Raw genomic sequence first — 22067 nt, 5'->3', positions numbered from 1 at the left:
TGGATCAAGAAGGCGAGGATTGACATCGAGCTGTACGTGTGCTGAACGCGGAGGTGATGTCCGTTCGACACTAGATCGGGATGGATCGTGATGGGATCACGGGACGGATCATGATGAGATCGCGGGACGGGCTGCATTTTGGATCGCGAAGATGTTCCACTACATCAACCGCATTATATACGCTTTCGCTTAGCGATCTACAAGGATATGTGGATCTGATCTCCCTCTCTTAGATTGATCATCTAGCTACTAATTACAGACCCGTAGGTCTACAAAGAACTACTCATGCATCATCGGAGAGGCACCAATGGACATGATGAACCCCTCCGTGATGGTGTCTAGATTGCCAACGCCCCAATGGACTTGGAGAGTAAGAAACCAGCCCATGACCCCTATATATAGTGGGGGCGCATGGGAGCTGCATCCCTTGCCCCTCGTGCAGCCCTCCCCCTCCTACACCTCCTCCTCCTCCGTAGTGCTCCACCGCCACCATGTCATCGTGCTGCCGGAGCTCTCCCTCAACTTCTCCTCTCCCCTTGCTGGATCAAGAAGGAGGAGACGTCCCCGGGCTGTACGTGTGTTGAACGCGGAGGCGCCGTCCGTTCGGCGCTTGGATCAGATCTTCTGCGATTTGAATCGCCGTGAGTACAACTCCATCAACCGCGTTCTTTGCAACGCTTCCGCTTAGCGATCTTCAAGGGTATGAAGATGCACCCCCTCTCTCTCGTTGCTAGCATCTCCTAGATTGATCTTGGTGACATGTAGGATTTTTTTGAATTATTAATGCGTTCCCCAACAGTGGCATCATGAACTACGTCTATGCGTAGATTCTATGCACGAGTAGAACACAAGTAAGTAGTGGGCGATGATTTGGTCAATTTGCTTACCGTTACTAGTCCTATCTTGATTCGGCGACATTGTGGGATGAAGTGGCCCGGACCGACCTTACACGTACACTTACGTGAGACTGGTCCCACCGCCTCACATGCACTTGTTGCATAAGGTGGCTAGCGGGTGTCTGTCTCTCCCACTTTAGTCGGATCGGATTTGATGAAGAGAGTCCTTACGAAGGGTAAATAGAAATTGGCATATCACCGTTGTGGCTATAACATAGGTGAGAAACGTTCTTGCTAGAAACTCATAGCAGCCACATAAAACTTGCAACAACAATTAGAGGATGTCTAACTTGTTTTTGTAGGGTATGCTATGTGATGTGATATGGCCAAAACGATGTGATGAAATATATGTGATGTATGAGATTGATCATATTATTGTAATAGGAATCACGACTTGCATGTCGATGAGTATGACAACCGGCAGAATCCATAGGAGTTGTCTTAATTTATTGTATGACCTGCGTGTCAATAAAAAACGCCATATGATTACTTTACTTTATTGCTAACCGGTAGCCATAGTAGTAGAAGTAACAGTTGGCAAGACAACTTCATGAAGACAGGATGATGGAGATCATGGTGTCATGCCGGTGACAATGGTGATCATGACACGCCCCGAAGATGGAGATCAAAGGCGCAATATGATATTGGCCATATCATGTCACTTTATGATTTGCATATGATGTTTATCATGTTTTTACATCTTATTTGCTTAGAACAATGGTAGTAAATAAGATGACCCCTCACTAAAATTTCAAGAAATGTGTTCCCCCTAAGTGTGCACAGTTGCGAAGGATCGTTGTTTCGAAGCACCACATGATGATCGAGTGTGATAGATTCTAACGTTCGCATACAACGGGTGTAAGCCAGATTTACATGCGCGAAACACTTAGGTTGACTTGACGAGCCTAACATGTATAGACATGGCCTCAGAACACGAGAGACCGAAAGGTCGAACATGAGTCGTATAGTAGATGCGATCAACATGGACATGTTCACCATTGATGACTAGTCGGTCTCACATGATGATCGGACATGGCCTAGTCGATATGGATCATGTATCACAAGAATGACTAGAGGGATGTCAATTTGAGTGCGAGTTCTTAAGTAATATGATTAACTGAACTCATTATCATGAACATAGTCAAAAAGTCTTTGCAAATTATGTTGTAGCTTGCGTTGTAGCTCTACTGTTTTTGATATGTTCCTAGAGAAAAACTTAGTTGAAAGATGATAGTAGCAATTATGCAGACTTGGTCCATAAACTGAGGATTGTCCTCATTGCTGCATAGAACGCTTATGTCCTTAATGCACCGCTCGGTTTGCTGAACCCCGAACGTCCTCTGTGGATGTTGCAAACATCTGACATACACGTTTTTTATGACTACGTGATAGTTCAGTACGTAATGCTTAACGACTTTAGGCGCCGAAGACGTTTTGAACGTCATAGGGCATATGAGATGTTCCAATAGCTAAAATTGGGATTTCAGGCTCATGCCCATGTTAAGAGGCATGAGACCTCCGATAAGATTCTTGGCCTGCGAAGTAAGGGAGAAAAGATCAATCATTAAGCATGTGCTCAGATTGTCCGAGTGCTACAGCCGCTTGAATCGAGTGGGAGTCAATCTTCCAGATGATATAATGATGGTTCTCCAAAGTCACTGCCACCAAGCTACCAGGGCTTCGTGATGAACTATAACATATCAGGGATAGATATGATGATCCTTGAGCCATTCGCAATGTTTGACACCGCGAAAGTAGAAATCAAAAGGAGCACCAATTGTTGATGGTTAGTAAAACCGATAGTTTCAAGAAGGGAAAGGGCATGAAGGATACTTCATAAAACAGCAAACCAGTTGCTGCCCTAGTGAAGAGACCCAAGGTTGAACCCAAACCCGAGACTAAGTGCTTGTGTAATGAGGGGAACAGTCACTGAAGAGGGACTACCCTAGATACTTGGTAGATGAGAAGACTGGCAAAGTCGACAAAAAGTATATTGGGTATACATGATATTGATGTGTACTTTACTATTACTTCTAGTAGCACCAGGGTATTAGATACCGGCTCGGTTACTAAGTGTTAGTAACTCGAAATAAAAGCTATGGAATAAACGGAGACTAGCTAAAGGCGAGGTGAAGATATGTGTTGGAAGTGTTTCCAAGGTTGATGTGATCACCGTCGCACGGTCCCTCTACTTTCGAGATTAGTGCTGAACCTAAATGTTGTTCGGTGTTTTGCGTTGAGCATGAACTTGATTGGATTATGTTTATTGCAATACGATTATTCATTTAAAGAGAATAACGGTTATTTATTTACTTGAATAATACCTTCTATGGTCTTGCACCCAAAATGAATGGTTTATTGAATCTCGTTCGTAGTGATACACATGTTCATAATATTGATGCCAAAATATATAAAGTAGTAATGATAGTACCACTTACTTGTGACACCGCCACTTGAGTCATATTGGTATAAAACGCATGAAGAAGCTCCATGCTGATGGATCTTTGGACTCACTCGTTTTTGAAAAGTTTGAGACATGTGAACCATGTCTATTGGTACAAACGCATGAAGAAAATCCATACGGATGGATCATTTGGACTCACTTGATTTTGAATCACTTGAGACATGCAAATCATACCACACGAACAAGATGACTGAAGGCCTCGTTTTCCAGTGAGACGGAACAAAAGGGTAACTTGTTGGAAGTAATACATTTTGATGTGTGCAATCCAATGAGTGCTGAGGAACGCAGTGGATATCGTTATGTTCTTACTTCACAGATGATTTGAGTAGATACTCGATGAAACACAAGTCTAAATTATTGAAAGGTTCAAGTAATTTCAGAGTAAAGTTGAAATCGCCGTGACAAGAGGATAAAATGTATACGATATGATCATAGAGATGAATATCTGAGTTACGAATTTGGTACACAATTAAGACATTGTGGAAATTGTTTCACAACTAAAGCCACCTGGAACACCATAGTGTGATGGTGTGTCCGAACTCATAGTCGCGCCCTATTGGATGTGGTGCATAGTTTGATGTCTCTTATCAAATTACCACTGTCGTTTTTGGGTTAGGCATTAGAGACAACCACATTCACTTTAATTAGGGCACCACGTAATTCCATTGAGATGACACCGTATGAACTATAGTTTGGAGAAACCTAAGCTGTTGTTTCTTAAAAAGTTTGGGACTGCGATGCTTATGTGAAAAAGTTTCTACCTGATAAGCTTGAACCCAAAGCGGATAAATTCATCTTCATAGGACACCCAAAACAGTTGGGTATACCTCCTATCTCAGATCCAGAAGGAAAGTGTTTGTTTCTAGAAATGGGTCCTTTCTCGAGGAAAAGTTTCTTTCGAAAGAATTGAGTAGGGGGGTGGTGGAAACTTGATGAGGTTGTTGAACCGTCACTTCAACCAGTGTGTAGCAGGGCGTAGGAAGTTGTTCTTGTGGCTCCTACACTAATTGAAGTGGAAGTTGATGATAATGATCATGAAGCTTCGGATCAAGTTACTACAAACCTAGTAGGACGACAAGGTCACGTACTGCTCCAGAGTGGTACGGTAACCCTGTCTTGGAGATCATGTTGTTCGACAACAATGAGCGTACGAACTATGGAGAAGCGATGGTGGGCCCGGATCCTGACAAATGGGTGGAGGCCATGAAATCCGAGATAGGATCCATGTACGAAACAAAGTGTAGACTTTTGAAGAACTACTTGATAGTCGTAAGACTGTTAAGAACAAATGGATCTTTAAAAGGAAGACATACGATGATGGTGAAATGTCACCATTAAGAAAGCTCGACTTGTCGCAAAGATGTTTCCGACAAATTCAAAGAGTTGACTAAGATGAGACTTTCTCACTCATAGGGATGTTGAAAGTCTGTTGGAATTATGTTAGCAGTTGCTGCATCATTTATGAAATCTTGCAGATAGGATGTCAAAATAGTGTTTCCTCGACGGTTTCCTTGAGGAAAGGTTGTATATGATACAACCAGAAGGTTTTTGTCGATTCTAAAGGATGATAACAAGAATGCAAAGCTCCAGCGATCCTTCTATAAACTGGAGCAAGCATCTCGGAGCTGGAATATACGCTTTGATGAGATGATCAAAGATTTTGGTTTTATACAAAGTTTATGAGAAACTTGTATTTCCAAAGAAGTGAGTGGGAGCACTATAGAATTTTTGATGAGTTGATCGGAAATGATGTAGTATTTCTGGAAAGCATCTAGGGTTGTTTGAAAAGTGTTTTTCAAAGGAAAACGTGGATTGAGCTACTTGAACATTGAGCACCAAGACCTGTGGGGATAGATCAAGATGCTTGATAAAACTTTCAATGAATACATACCTTGACAAGATTTTTGAAGGAGTTCAAAATGGATCAGTTAAAGGAGTTCTTGACTGATTGTAAGGTGTAATTTTGAGTAAGACTCAAAATCTCGACCACGTCAGAAGAAAGAGAAAGGATGAAAGTCGTCCCCTATGCATTAGCCGTAGGCTCTATAGTATGCTATGCTTTGTACCGCACCTGAAGTGTGCCTTTCCATGAGTTAGTCAAGGGGTACAAGAGTGATCCAGGAATGGATCACTGGACACCGGTCAAAGTTATCCTTAGTAACTAGTGTACTAAGGAATTTTTCTCAATTATGGAGGTGGTAAAAGAGTTCGTCGTAAAGGGTTACGTCGATGCAAGCTTTGACACTAATCCGGATGATTCTAAGTAGTAAACATGATTCGTATAGTGGAGCAGTTATTTGGAATAGTTCCAAATGGCGCATGGTAGCAGCATCTACACGATGACATAGAAATTTGTAAAGCACACACGGATCTAAAAGGTTCAGATCCATTGACCAAAAAACCTCTCTCACAAGCAAGATATGATCAAACCCCATGAGTGTTGGATTCATTACATTCACATGGTGATGTGAACTAGATTATTGACTTTAGTGCAAGTGGGAGACTGTTGGAAATATTCCCTAGAGGCAATAATGAAATGGTTATTATTATATTTCCTTTTTCTTGATAATTGTCTATTTTTCATGCTATAATTGTATTAACCGGAAACCGTAATACATGTGTGAATACATAGACCACACCATGTCCCAAGTGAGCCTCTAGTTGACTGGCTCGTTGATCAATAGATGGTCATGGTTTCCTGACCAAGGACATTGGATGTCGTTGATAACGGGATCACATCATTAGGAGAATGATGTGATGGACAAGACCCAATCCTAAGCATAACACTAAGATCGTGTAGTTCGTTTGCTAGAGCTTTTCTAATGTCAAGTACAATTTCCTTAGACCATGAGATTGTGCAAATCCCGGATACCGTAGGAATGCTTTGGGTGTATCAAATGTCACAACGTAACTGGGTGACTATAAAGGTGCACTACAGGTATCTCCGAAAGTGTCTGTTGGGTTGGTACGAATCGAGACTGGGATTTGTCACTCTGTGTGACGGAGAGGTATCTATGGGCCCACTCGATAATACGTCATCATAATGAGCTCAACGTGACTAAGGAGTTAGTCACGTGATCATGTGTTATGGAACGAGTAAAGAGACTTGCCGGTAACGAGATTGAACAAGGTATAGGGATACGGACGATCGAATCTCGGGCAAGTAAGATATTGATGGACAAAGGGAATTGTATACGGGATTAATTGAATCCCCGACATCGTGGTTCACCGTTGAGATCATCGTGGAACATGTGGGAGCCAATATGGGTATCCAAATCCCGCTATTGGTTATTGGCCGGAGAGGTGTCTCGGTCATGTCTGCATGGTTCCCGAACCCGTAGGGTCTACACACTTAAGGTTTGGTGACACTAGAGTTGTAGTGGGAATTGTATGTGGTTACCAAAAGTTGTTCAGAGTCCCGGATGAGATACTAGATGTCACGAGGAGTTCCGGAATGGTCCGGAGCTAAAGATTTATATATGGGAAGTCCTATTTTGGCCACCAAAAAATGTTCAGGATTTTTCGGTATTGTAACGAAAAGGTCCTAGAAGGTTTCGGAGTGGGGCCCACCTGCATGGGGGGCCCACATGAACGTGGTTAGTGGGGGAAAGGCCCCACACCCCTGGTCAAGGCACACTAAGTACCCCTTAGAAGGAATAAGATCATATCCCGAAGGGATAAGATCAAGATCCCTAAAAAAAGGGGATAACAATCAGTGCGGAAGGGAAAGGATGGGATTTCTTTCCTCCCACCTTTGCCAACGCCCCAATGGACTAGGAGGGCAAGAAACCAGCCCATGCACCCCTATATATAGTGGGGAGGCGCATGGGATCTGCATCCCTTGCCCCTGGCTCAGCCGTCCCCCCTCCTACACCTCCTCCTCCTCCGTAGTGCTTAGCGAAGTTGTGCTCGAGAACCACGAGCTCCACCGCCACCATGCCGTCGTGTTGCCGCAGCTCTCCCTCAACTTCTCCTCTCCCCTTGCTGGATCAAGAAGGAGGAGACGTCCCCGGGCTGTACGTGTGTTGAACGTGGAGGCGCCGTTCGTTCGGCGCTTGGATCAGATCATCCGTGATTTGAATCGTCGTGAGTACGATTCCATCAACCGCGTTCTTTGCAACACTTCTGCTTAGCGATCTTCAAGGGTATTAAGATGCACCCCCTCTCTCTCGTTGCTAGCATCTCCTAGATTGATCTTGGTGACACATAGGAATTTTTTGAATTATTACTACGTTCTCCAACATATATGGTTCAAAGCAATAGTCTAGTTTTGACATGAAGACTTTAATACTCAAGCATACCAACAAGCAACCATGTCTTTCAAAATATCAACACTAAAGCAAGTTATCCCTAGCCCATTATGCTCAATCATTGATCCATTCATGAAACACACTCGAATATTAGCTACACCCAATGCTCAAATACGACCATAGTGCCCCTTAGTTGGTGCTTTATGAGAGAAGATGGAGACTCAAATTCAAAATAAAAATTATATAAGTAAAATAAAGGCCCTTCGCAGAGGGAAGTAGGGATTTGTAGAGGTGCCAGAGCTCAAAGCGAAAACTGAGAGATGAAAACATTTTGGGAGGCATACTTTTCCCACCAACGAAAACGACTTAGAGCTCCCAACACTTTCCATGCTAGATACATCATAGTTGGTTCCCAAACAGAAAATAAAGTTTATTCCTTTTTCCACCATTACTTTCACTTTCCATGGCTTGTCTATATCCACGGGTGCCCTTCATACCAACACTTTCCAAGGAATTTATTATTTGACAACACAAGGTAAATTCAGTTTATTTATTTCAGGACTGGGCATCCCTAATACCTTTGTCGTACTCTCGTGCACTAACAAGTGAATAAACACTCATCGTGAGAATAACACACCTAGCATGGAAAATATTGGCCACCCCTCACCGCCTCGCGAGCAGTAGAGCACACAAAAGAGAAATTTATTTTGAAAATTAGAGATGGCACATGCAAATTTGCGTAGAATGGCATGGAAATACCGCATATAGGTAGGTATAGTGGACTCATATGACAAAACTGGTTTAAAGGGTTTTGGATGCACAAGTAGTGATCATACTTAGTGCAAAGTGAAGGTTAGCAAAAAGATTGAGGAGCGACAAACCAAGAAACGAAGAATCTCGTACCCAATCATTAAGCATAAGTAGCACTGAATAATGCACCACGGGTAGGATATAAATTTCATTGCATAACTATTGACTTTCGTGCTTGCATAGGGAATCACAAACCTTAACATCAATATTCTTACTAAAGCACAATTACTCATCAACATGACTCACATATCATATCGTCATATCTCAAAACCATTACTAAGAATCAAGTTTATTTTGTACAATAATCTTCATGAAAGTTTTTATTATATCCTCCTTGGATATCTATCACTTTGGGACTATTTTCATATGTTGCTTTTGATAAGCTCAAACAAATTTAAGTCAAGAACACGAGCATAATTTTTCTTTCTCTCAAAATAATCTAAGTGAAGCAAGAGAGAATTTATTAAAAAAATTACTAACTCCCAAATAAATCTAAGGGAAGCATGAGAGCATTTTTTCAAAAATAACAAAGCACACCGTGCTAAAAAAAGATATAAGTGAAGTACTAGAGCAAATCCATGGCTCTAAAAATTTAAGTGAAGCATAGGAGCAAGCATAGCATAATTTTTGGCTCTCTCAAAAAGGTGTGTCCAGCAAGGATTCAAGACTTAAAACACAAAGAAAAACAAGAAAAGACTCATATCATACAATACGCTCCAAGCAAAACTCATGATATGTGACGAATAAAAATATAGTTTCAAGTAAAATACCGATGGTTGTTAGAAGAAAGAGGGGATGCCACTCGAGGGCATCCCCAAGCTTAGTTGCTTGCTACTTCTTGAATATTATCTTGGGTGCCTCGGGCATCCCCAAGCTTAGCCTTTTGCTAATCCTTATTCCTTCATCCATCGTAAGATCACCCAAAACTTGAAAACTTCAATCACACAGAACTCAACAAAACCGTCATGAGATCTGTTAGTATAAGAAAGCAAACCACTACTATAAGTATTGTTGCAAACATATTCATATTTTATTTTTGCATTATATCTACTGTATTCCAACTTTTCTATGGCAAAAACTCATCAAAGAAAACCATAGAATCATCAAAACAAGCACACAACGCAAAGAAAACAGAAACTATCAAAAACAGAATAGTCTGTAGCAATCTGACTACTTCTAATACTTATGTAACTCCAAAAATAGTACAAAATTAGGAAGACGTGAATAATTTGTTTATTAATCTTCTGAAAAAATAATCAACTCAAAAGCACTCTTATGTTAAAAATGAAAAATAATTTTGTGAGCGCAAAAGTTTCTGTTTTTTAGCAAGAACAAATCAACTTTCACCCAAATCATCCAAAGGTTTTACTTGGCTCAAACACTAATTAAAACAAGAAAAACAATTATTACAGAGTTAATAATGTGTGCAGCACTCAAAAACAGAAGCAAAAACAAAAGCATAAAAATAAAATTGGGTTGCCTCCCAACAAGCGCTATTGTTTAACGCCCCTAGCTAGGCATGATGATTTCAATGATGCTCGCATAAAAAGTTTTAATTGAGATATACAAAGGAGCTTCATGAATAGCATGAAAAAACACATTTAAGTCTAACCTACTTCCTATGCATAGGGATTTTGTGAGCAAACAATTTATGGGAACAAGAATCAACTAGCATAGGAAGGCAAAACAAGCATAACTTCAAAACTGTAAACACATAGAGAGGAAACTTGATATTATTGCAATCCCTACAAGCATATGTTCCTCCCTCATAATAAATTTCAGTAGCATCATGAAGGAATTAAACAATATAAATATCATATAAAACTTTCTCTTCATGGTCCACATGCATGCAAAGTTGACACTCTTCCAAAATAGTGGGATTATCATTAACTAAAGTCATGACCTATCCAAACCCACTTCTATAAAAAAATCATAAGATTGAACACTCTCCAAAATAGTGGGATCAACAATGCCTAAAGTTGACACTCTTCCAAGCCCACTTTCAATATCATAATCATCAAGAGTATTAAATAAATTATCAAGATCATAAGAAGCATTATCACCCCAATCATGATCATTCCAATAAGTACTGGTCATGGCAAACTCATCAAATATAGCATCCCCAAGCTTGTGGGTTTGCATATCATTAGCACAATCGATATTAATAGAATTTATGAAAATTCGGATGACTCTGAGTAGTAAACCGGATTCGTATAGTGGAGCGGTCATTTGGAATAGTTCCAAATGGCGTGTGTAGCAACATCCATAGGATGACATATAGATTTGTAAAGCACACACGAATCTGAAAGGTTCAAACCTGTTGACTAAAAACCTCTCTCACAAGCAAGACATGATCGAACCCCAGAACTATATGTGTGTTAGATTCATTACAATCACATAGTGATGTGAACTAGATTATTGACTCTAGTGCAAGTGGGAGACTGTTGGAAATATGCTCTAGATGCAATAATAAATTGGTTATTATTATATTTCCTTATTCATAATAATCGTTTATTAACCATGCTAGAATTGTACTGATTGGAAACTCAAATACATGTGTGGATACATAGACAACACATTGTCCCTACTAAGCCTCTAGTTGACTAGCTCGATTATCAAAGATGGTCAAGGTTTCCTGGCCATAGACAAGTGTTGTCACTTGAAAACGGGATCACATCAATAGGAGAATGATGTGATGGACAAGACCCAAACTATGAACGTAGCATATGATCGTGTCAATTTATTGCTATTGTTTTCTACATGCCAATGTATCTCTTCCTATGACCATGAGATCATGCAACTCCCAGACACCAGAGAAATACCTTGTGTGTATCAAACATCGCAACGTTACTGGATGACTATAAAGGTGCTCTACAGGTATCTCTGAAGGTGTCTGTTGGGTTGGCATGGATCAAGACTGGGATTTGTCACTCCGTGTGCAGAGAGGTATCTCGGGGCCCACTAGGTAATACAACATATCAACAAGCCTTGCAAGCAATGTGACTAAGGAGTTAGTCACGGGATCTTGTATTACGAAACAAGTAAAGAGACTTGCTGGTAACGAAATTGAACTAGGTATAGGGATACCGACGATGAATCTCGGGCAAGTAACATACCGAAGGACAAAGGGAACTGCATACGGGATTAACTGAATCCTAGACATAGAGGTTCAACCGGTAAAATGTTCATAGAATATGTAGGATCCAATATGGACGTCCAGGTCCCGCTATTGGATATTGATCGGAGAGTGTCTCAGTCATGTCTACATAGTTCTCGAACCCGCATGGTCTGCACACTTAAGGTTCGGTGACGTTTCAGTATAGTTGAGTTATAGGTGTTGGTGACCGAAGGTTGTTCGGAGTCCCGGATGAGATCATGGACGTCACGAGGAGATCCAGAATGGTCCGGGGGTAAAAATTGATATAAAGGTAATTTACCGGGAGTGATGAATGGGTTCTGGGTTTTACCGGGAGGGGTCACTCAACCGGGAGAGAACCTAATAGGCCTAAAGGTGGTGCACCAGCCCTTAGTGGGTTGGTGTGGCCAGCCCAATAGGGCCTATTTCGGCCAAGGAACAGATAAAGGAAAAAAGGGAAGAAATGGTGGAATTGGTAGTTGCCTATTCACCCCTCCAGTCTTCCTTTCAACTTGGTTGTGGCGTGGTTGACGCGGTGTTCATGAGGAGCTCTACTTGTGTGATCGACGTTCCCTACACCCTCTCTCTTAACAACTCGATTGCTAATTGCTCATTGAGGTTCCGTGGTAAACCATTAAGAGTATCGATGATGTGACAACCTTCGAACTAGGATGAGAGGGCGATGACCCTTTTTGACGGCATGATGTCGTGTCCATGTCTGGCCAACCGGGGATGGACAAAGGACACAATCCTAATGCGGTGGTGCCTCGAGAAAGAACCGTTGTGGTGATGGATGATGGCCTCGATGTTTAAGCCGCAACACTTGCTTATGTTGTTCGAGGATTTATAATTTAAAACGGGATAAATGCATTTGGCCGAAGAAATTATGAATTGCCCAAAACAAAACTTTTAGGAGATCCCATTACAATTTTTCTATAATTTTTTACTTGTAAGTAAGTACGAATAAGCTAATAAACCTATTGTGTTGGCATTTATGACATTATATAAGTATTATTACTATAGTATACTCCCTCCGTTTGTAAATATAAGTCTTTTTAGAGGTTCCACTAGTGGACTACATACGAATGTATATAGACATATTTTAGATTATAGATTCACTCATTTTACTTCGTATGTAGACTCCTAGTGAAATCTCCTAAAAGACTTATATTTAAGAACGAAGGGAGTATATATACATATCTATACCTACTAATAAAGCAATTAGTGCTTCTGTCGTCCGTCATTAATATTACCCTCAAAGTTGACTTAAATTACCCACTGTGCCACCCATAAGTAAAGAAAAACGTTTTGATTTATTTTTTCCAAAAGTGGCGGCATAGTCCTTTATTACAAGGAGATGTTACTATAGAAGTAGAAACAAGCTAGCGTTGTAGTGGTTGAGGCATTCCACTTCTAGCCACGCATGCAGTGTTCAATCCCCCATCTTGCACATATCTCCGTTGTTTTTTTTCATTTTTTTTCTTCTCTTATTCTGTTCTCTTCCTTCTTTATATTAATTCGGGGTTTTCAAATTTCAAATATGGTGAGTTTTAAAGAAACGTTTGAGAAATTATAAAATGCATCAGAATTTAATTTTCTAAGGAAATAATAAAAGTTTCATGGATTCAAAATATATTGGTGTATTTGTAAAACTGTTTGAAATCACAAAACAAAATCACAATTTGAAAAATAAATAGTCAGGAAATAAAATCATGTTCTTGATTTTCAAAAAAATGATCATTTGTTCAAAATATATTCGGAAATCTATAAAAAATGTCCATCAAATTTTACAAAATGTTTACAAAAAGTAAAGAAACACAAATTTTAAAATTTGTTCCCGCATTTTCAAAAAAGTTAAGCGATTCAAAACATGTTTGTTGAGTCAAAAAATGCTCATGAATTCAAAAACTTTTCATGCATTTCAGAAAATGTTCGTACACAAAACAAAAAGTCAAAAAATGTTCGTACAGAAAATACATTTCAGAATATGTACACAAAACATATTTGGGAATCTGCAAAAAGTGTCAATCAAATTTTAGAAAATGTTCAAAAAAAAGTAAAAAAACACAAATTTTAAATTTTGTTCCCCAATTTTTAAAAAAGTTATGCGATCCAAAACATGTTTATTGAGTCAAAAATGCTCATGAATTCAAAAAAAATTCTTGCATTTCAGAAAATGTTCGAACACAAAACAAATGTTGGTGATTTTCAAAAAAAATGTCAATTCAAAAACTGTTCACCGATTCAAAGCCTTTTATGTCTAGGATTTGATTAGATTTTCGAAAGTCTTTATATGTCTAGACATTGAAAGTAGCTCATGGTCGGTGAGATTTGTTTTTAAAAAAAATTCTCTTACGCAGCATAATGACAAATGTGACATGTAGTAGCAAGCTCATAGGCCTTGGATTTAGCGCGTTGAATGCATTGTCATCACCTGAACATCGCGACCATCATCAACGAGGGTGAAAGAGAAAGTTAAGTGACAACATGATGAGTCACCATGTTAAAACAGAGGATGCTTATATGTGAAGGTATTGTGTCAATCCTTAAAAAAATATTACGCTTATTTGGCTAGCGTATAATGTATATATTTCTCCCGTTGCAACGCACGGACATATTTACTATAGTACTACTAATCGCCTCACTGGAAGCAGGACCTTTATTTTTCGATGGTCCAAAAAAATATTTTGCTTGAATTGGACAATTTTCTCTTAAAAAAAACGGAATTTCACCATACGAAATTACCTCGAAACCAACGGAGGTGAGGTGCGTCGCGGTGCGGTGCTCCGCGGGTGAGCTGGAGTCGGACCCGCCAGGGTGTCCGTGCGACGGGCTGCGTCCGTCGTCGGCGTCCTCGTTCAAACGCGCGTCGCCACCGCCCCGTTAGTCTCACCCCCCCACCCTAATCCCAAAGATTCCAATTTTTCCAATCTAGCCAGTCGCCATCGGAAACCATTGGCCGGTCGCCACCCCACGCCGCCGTTGACGACCCCGTCGCTCCTCCAGGCGGCCAATAAACACCGCTCCCGCCCCCGCCCCCCGCCCCCCCGCCGCGTGCCGCGTCGAAGGGAGCGAGGAGGGCGAGGATGGTGAGGCTCCCGTACCTGACCGCGCTCACCACGCTCTTCAGCTACGGCCTCCTCTTCGCCTTCGGCCACTTCCGCGACTTCTTCCGCCGGATCCTCGACGCCGGCAAATCCAGCAACCTCAAGGTCCGTCCCGTTACTTCAGATTCGCCGTGCTCTTATCCCCGCTGCTGACGCTGCTCGTGCTGTCCGTTCCGCAGGGTTACGCGCCCATTTGCCTGGGGTACGAGGATTTCTACACGCGCCGCCTCTACCTCCGCATCCAGGTGAGATCTCCTCCCCACTTTGACGATTCGTAAAGCTCGAACTTTCTTCTCCTTCTGAAGATGGGCTTGGATCATGCAATTCTGAGTGAGTTGACTGAGTTCCCTAGTGGTGGTGGGCGTGGTAAATTATGTGCCTGCTTAGGTAGATCACATGACAGAGGGTGAAAATTCATTTGATCTGTTTTTCTACTTGCTAGCTTCTTTTTAGCCCTTTTTCTTTGCCTTTTACTATATGCTCCTACATACATAAACCCCAAATTTTATGCTTGGAACCATGAGATCTCAAGTGAAACTTTGTTCCATTACTCTAATTAATAGTTGAATGAAGTGAAAAGGGTTGCTTGTTTTGAGGCATCTTGAACGTGTCATTCATTCTTGCATATTTGTGTGCTATTCCACTCCAAGGTACAGAATAGATAGTTATCAGATAGAACTAATCTTTAGTCTGAGAAATGTGTATGAAACCATATTTATACAGGGTCCACTGATTCCTTACTTTTGTTTACCTTCCTTATTGGGCTGGCAGGACTGTTTCGGCCGACCTATTGCCAGTGCGCCCGATGCTTGGTTTGATGTAGTTGAGCGTCAATCAAATGACGGCAACAAGACACTCCAGTATGTTTTCCTCAAATTTGACTCCACACCTAATTAGCAAAGCAAATCTTATCCCAGGATGAATGCTGGCCTCTAATTCAGTGCATCTTTGATGCAGACGTACCACAAAAACATCCAAGTGTCTTAACTTGGGTTCCTACAACTACCTTGGTTTTGCTGCAGCAGATGAGTACTGCACTCCTCGTGTTATCGAGTCACTCAAGAAATACTCTGCCAGTACTTGCAGTGCCCGAGTTGATGGAGGTAGGTGCTTGTATGTCCTTGCCATAAGTTTGCCTCCACTTGATACTGCAATAATATGGTAATAGTAACGCTAATTGATCTGTATATAACCTTAGGAAATACTAAGCTGCACACAGAGCTCGAGGAGCTAGTTGCACGATTTGTTGGCAAGCCTGCAGCTATTCTTTTTGGCATGGGTTATGTGACAAACTCTGCAATCATTCCTATTTTGATTGGGAAGGTCTGTGGTGAGCTGAGTATTTTATTTGTCCTCTCTTTTTCTGATACATGCTGGACTAATGTATTTTGATGATACCAGGGTGGGCTGATAGTTAGTGATTCATTGAACCATATTTCTATAGTGAATGGAGCCAGGGGTTCAGGGGCTACTGTCCGGGTTTTTCAACATAACAGTAAGCTTGCTAACAGCTGCATCTCATGTAGTGCACTTAACGATGAGGCATGAAGTTTAATGCTTCCGTTATATTCTTCCAGATCCTGCACATTTGGAAGACGTACTTAGGGAGCAGATTGCAGGGGGACAACCTCGTACACACAGGCCATGGAAGAAGATAATTGTGATTGTTGAGGGAATTTATAGCATGGAAGGGGAGTTATGCAACCTCCCTGAGATTATGGCTGTCTGCAAGAAATACAAGGTGTGAGAATTGCGCATATTGACTCCTTGTTCTGTTATTAGTAACGAAAACTGTAGTTCCTTTGCATGCTAGAACTCTTACTTGTGTCATACTCCCTCCGTCCCAAAATTCTTGTCTTATGTTTGTTTAGAAATGAATGTATCTAGATACTAAAACGTGACTAAATACATTTATATCTAGATAAATTTAAGACAAGAATTTTGGGACGGAGGGAGTATATAGTACTGAAGTTCACAAGCTGTTCAAAAATTTCCAACTATTAGTGATGTATCGGTGTATTGACTCGGAGTTCTTATAAACATCTTAATAGGCTTACACATATTTAGACGAGGCACACAGTATTGGAGCTGTTGGAAAGACTGGAAGAGGTGTATGTGAACTACTAGGAGTGGATCCAGCTGATGTGGACATCATGATGGGAACATTTACAAAATCATTTGGATCATGCGGAGGTTACATTGCAGCATCAAAAGTATGAAAGATCCACCTACCAATCTTGACTGAATTTTATATTTGATAAATCTGACCCATATGTCATTCTATGTTCTTAGGAGATCATTCACCATCTTAAGCATGCATGCCCAGCCCATATTTATGCAACGTCCATGTCACCTCCAGCAGTCCAGCAGGTTATCTCTGCGATAAAGGTTGTCCTTGGGGAAGATGGATCTAACAGAGGTATATCAGGAAGGATTTAATGCTTTTATTAGGGCTTCCATGTGTCTCTTTGTCTTGGAGAAATTCCTAACGCAGTCGTTGCTTTAAATAGGGGCCAAGAAGCTTGCTCAGATTCGGGAGAACAGCAATTTTTTCCGTTCAGAGCTTCAGAAAATGGGTTTTGAGGTGCTGGGAGATAATGATTCACCTGTCATGCCTATCATGCTTTACAATCCTGCTAAAATTCCTGCTTTCTCAAGGGAGTGCCTGCGACAAAATGTGAGTTTTCATATGTAGTGACCATCCATTAGATGCACGTCGTCATCTGTTTATTACATCTGCAAGAGAATTTCTCAAGCAGTTCATGTTTATGTTTCTATTTGGTGAACTTTTGATTTTCTTTCTGTAATGTGGCATGTTCTGTAATTCTAGGTTGCTGTCGTGACTGTTGCATTTCCTGCTACGCCACTACTACTTGCCAGAGCTAGGATATGTATCTCAGCTTCCCAATCCAGGGAAGATCTAATTAAAGGGTTGGAGGTAAAGTCAACACTCTTGTCAATTCCCCTACATGCTTCGTTGCGACAGTTTCACTTTAATTCCAAATACAGAGTACAATTGATCTGAATCCATGGAATATGAATGCATTTGTAGATTATGTGTTGTGTACACAATATATCCCCCGGTCATGTATAAAATTTCATGCAAATTGTTCAGGTTATCAGCAAAGTTGGTGATCTCATCGGAATCAAGTACTTCCCAGTTGAGCAAGAGAAGATTGCATCTGTTGACAAACTTAAGAAGATTGAGTGAATAGTGACAATGGACAATTGGGCGAATTCTGCTGCTGTTATGCTAGATCTACTGGGTCATCTTGGTAGTGCACCATGCCTTAGTTTTGCTCTTTTGTGCACCTCAGGACCCTTCATTTTCCTTTTTCTGAAGTGGTTTTGATTTTGTACAGACTGTATTATCATCCATCATAGTTTGAAACATAACACGGTTCTACACACTGTTTTGTCGAATTCAAGAAAAAAGGAATCCCTGTACAACCTTGTAAGTGACTGAAATCATGTAGATACTAATTCCCTTATTACTGACTTCCTCTCAAGGCACAACATTAGCTGCATCGACCATGTCTGAAACCAGCTTGACAAAAAAAAAACTGAGATTCAGTATCTGTCAGATCTTGTTTATGTGACCTAGGACTTTTGGGTCTAGTTTCATAAACCAGGTGTCAGAACAGCCGAAACAAAATTGGGTCTTTAAATCTGTCCAGTGCTCTGCATGAGTGGTTAAACACTCATTTAGTGGTCAATGTGTTGGATAGTAGTGTTGTTTGATCATATTGAATTATCTCAATATGGCTCCCCATCAGGTGCAGCTGTGTAGGTTTCACAGCTGTGCTTTTATTCTTTCTTTCTTTCTTTCGAGTCCTCTCCTTTGAATTACAGCTGTAGACTGTAGTATGGTTTTACAGTTGTGCTGCAAGGACATGAAGATATCATGATGAACTGGTATGGCAAGTCGAAAAAGGAAGTTGGCCTTTTGCCAATGAGAAGAAACTAGTTGGGCCTTGGGCCCTTGGTTAATTTATGGATGTGAGGACAGTCACTGAAGTGCTACCATCATCAGGAGGCAGGAAAGGAAAATGCTGTGCCATGCTGCTGGGATTGCACAAGCATGTGATTCAAATCAACTGGAGGCAACACTGTCTTTCTGGCTCAATGGTGCCTCTGCTTGTCTTGTTATGTTTTGGCTGGTAGCAAGATCAAGGAAGAGAAGATAAAAGAGAGATTGCTGAAGGTGTGAGGCTGTAGCATGCATGCCTAGGGGCTGGAGCATGCAGGGGAGGAGAGGAGAGGAGAGCTTGGTCATGCCTGTCATGATTCAAATGCCTGGTGCATTGTGTGCTGCTGCCTGCTGCTCCTGTGGTCTGATTGCCTTGCATGGCACAAAAGGGCTATCTACTCTCCATGTCTGGTCAAACAGCAAGCCTGCAGCACTAGGAAACAATATATATGCAGGTGCATATTTCGCAACTTTGCCTTGACAGGGATGAGAGATAGGTTCCTGTGTGGTGGTGTGGTTCTTTTAATAAAGCTCACTGGATTCTCCTTTTCTCTTTGAAGGAAAAAGAGCCTACTGGATGGATTCTCTTTTTGGGTGACTCAGACCATATGCTGTACCATCTGCTGAGGCTGATATGATATGGTGTACTATAGGCAGTACGTGGGAGACTAAATTGCTTGCAGCATGGCAACAGTGAGAGGTATGTATGGCCTGAGACAAAAAGAAGGCTTCAGCCTGGCTACTGCTGCTGCAACTCCATCGTCCAGTGTACATGGAATAATAACTGTTAAATGGTGGAATATTTTGAGCAGACAGATCTTGGAAATTTGACAAGATGGGCTAGGTTTCTCTGTTGGAGCCAGCACAGGTGATTATTCCTGGTCCCTGATACTCTCAATCTCTGCTTCTGTGTCTCTGTTGGCGCCAGCACAGGTGATTATTCCTGGTCACTGATACTCTCAAATCTCTGCTTCTTTTCTTGTATAATCATGTTCTCTAGGTTTGAGCTGGACTCAAAACCTGCCCTGTCAAGGCTACTAACTGCATTTTCTGCCTGTAGTGAGAGCATGACACTGTCTAGGAACAGGCATTAGTGAGTGCATTGCATTGCATAGAGCTATGCTGTGCACATACGTGCGCGTGCATGCATGACTGCATAGTAGTACTGCTTGCTTTCTACATGCATGCTGGTTTAATGCATGGTTCTTTTCAGAGGCTTGCATGCATAGATTTGTACCGCCAATTTGTACCGGCAAAGCTTTTTGTGAGGAGTAACACACCCTACCCCCATGGCCATAGGCCATCAAACAAGGATACAAAAACAGTAAAAGGAGACAGCACATGAACAGAGAAAAAAAGATACCCTCCTATAAGCCTGAGGCAGGCCTGTTCCTGCTGCAATTGCAATTATGTGCTGGCGAGTGAGTGAAGCAGCCAGCCAGCCTGCAGTGAGAGCACCAGCCACACCCACAAGGCTTTTTTCAGAGACAGCTAGAGACAAAAACAAAGCAGAGAACAAGCTTAGCTTGCTTGCCTGCCTGCCTGCCTGTGTGTGATTTTGAGCTGGCTCACAAAGATTCAGTGGTGAGTGATGTGTCTTTCCATGGCATGATCAGTGTGTGTGTGTGTGTGTGTGTGCATGGCTGCAGGCTTGTGCTGCTGCAGCAATGCAAAGGTTGCAGCAAGCAGCATGCAGCCAACCTTGCATGCATGCATGCATGTGTGCATGGTCCACAAGATCTTCTTCCTCCTTGACACATCACAGGAAACCATGATCAAAACCCTGACCTCCCCCAATCCAAACATCTTGTCATGCTCAATCTTTTCCTCCTCCTCCCCTGCCACATTGGAGATATGAGAGAGAGAAAGGGGGAAAAGACACAGAGCTTTAAGTCTCTCTCTCGCCTCCCTTGTGTGCTTGTATATGTGTGTGTGTGTGTGTGTGCACTTTATAGGCATGCAGAGGTGTGGCCAGGCCAAGACACTGGCGCAGCCTGCAGCACAAGGCAAAGTGAAATCCAATGTCCATGAGTACATCTATATGATGTGGAGATGCAGGCAAGGCAACCAAAGAGTGCTTCTTGGCTATATCAAGTGCCTCAATGGCTCTCTCAATGCTCAAGTGCCCCCTGCCCTGGCTGCCATTATGAGTTTTGTGTACATTTGCTTCAAGAAGGTGACCCAAACAAAGGATTTCTGTCATAGAAAGAGAGGAGGTGCATGTGTCTTGTAGGATTGATGGATTGATTGATCACCACACAGATTGAGCAAAACAGCAAAGGCATGTCACTCCCATCATTCCCCATCTTTACAGATTGGAATCCAGATTTGTTTGTATCTACATGCACATACCTGTGTGCTGATGTATCTCTGTTTTATGCTGACAGTAGACTGGGAGAAAAAATGAAGTTATGAACTTCTTCCTCCGTTCCTAAATACAAGTCTTTGTAGAGATTTTACTATGCACTACATACGGAGCAAAATGAATGAATCTTTACTTTAAAATATGTTTATATACATCTGTATGTAGTTCTTTATTCTAAAATATGTCTACATATGTATCTAGTCCGTAGTGAAATCTCTAAAAAGACCTATATTCAGAAACAAAAGGAGTGGTATTAAAATCAAAGAAAATATGAAATGTCTGCTGATCATTAAACTATTGGTTTGGGAAATGGTACAGTGCCATATTGTCTCTGGAACAGATGGGCACCTGTACAGTCATTTTAACTGCCTTCTCAACATGTGTGCGGTGAGCAGTGCCATCTTGTGAGCAAATCAATGGCTGCTCAGAATGTGCATATCTCTCAATTTCCTGTAGAGATAGATCATGCCACCCATCCTCTGCTTAATTAACCAACCCAGTGCTCAGACTCAAGTTCAGTCATCTCAGAGAGGAAACTGTGGCACCTGAATACTCAATTTGTCATGAATAAATGATGATTGCTGAAGAGCAAACTATTGGTCTCTTCAGCTGCGTGAAGGTACACCTCTAGATTGTTTGTTAACATGCTCCTAACGTAGCCTAGCTATTAGCATGTTAACAACCTATTTCCCCTTCGTTGTGATTTTTTCTTCTAAAAAAGTCAATCAACATCTACATATGGATTATAAGACATTGATTTGGTGCTGTCAGTGAGTAGTGACCGGCACGTATCAAGCCTATGTCTTTTTGTGTACCATTTAATCAAGTAAATGAACAATCGAGTAATACAGCATCAATATGATGGCCATGCATCTCAATGGGAACGATCAACTTGCCAGTAGTATACACTTCAAATTTGCAGTTCCAAACCGTGTGTGCGCAACGTGGAGGCACTATCCGTTTGCTGCATCTCCTGATTTTATTTTTGATAAAACTGTCGAACGCGCTGCATGATTGCATGATGATCTCGCAAATCTTATTCGTTCATAACAAATTCGTGAAGATTGTT

General features: G+C 41.4%; 1 protein-coding gene across 1 annotated transcript; it reads left to right on the top strand.

The window, feature by feature from the left end:
• The first annotated feature begins 14494 nt into the window (after window positions 1-14494).
• On the top strand, window positions 14495-18157 carry LOC123445320 (long chain base biosynthesis protein 2d). Its single transcript, XM_045122283.1, has 12 exons — window positions 14495-14768; window positions 14843-14908; window positions 15435-15523; window positions 15621-15766; window positions 15862-15986; window positions 16065-16158; window positions 16241-16404; window positions 16715-16876; window positions 16956-17082; window positions 17174-17340; window positions 17494-17601; window positions 17779-18157. Exons 1-12 carry the CDS (start codon window positions 14643-14645, stop codon window positions 17872-17874), a joined length of 1470 nt encoding a protein of 489 aa, XP_044978218.1. The 5' UTR covers window positions 14495-14642; the 3' UTR covers window positions 17875-18157.
• Window positions 18158-22067: the final 3910 nt, after the last annotated feature.

Source organism: Hordeum vulgare, chromosome 3H (assembly GCF_904849725.1).
Source record: "Hordeum vulgare subsp. vulgare chromosome 3H, MorexV3_pseudomolecules_assembly, whole genome shotgun sequence".
Taxonomy (NCBI): domain Eukaryota; kingdom Viridiplantae; phylum Streptophyta; class Magnoliopsida; order Poales; family Poaceae; genus Hordeum; species Hordeum vulgare.
The sequence above is the reverse complement of the archived record's forward strand: the minus strand, read 5'-3'. Positions and strand labels throughout refer to the sequence as shown.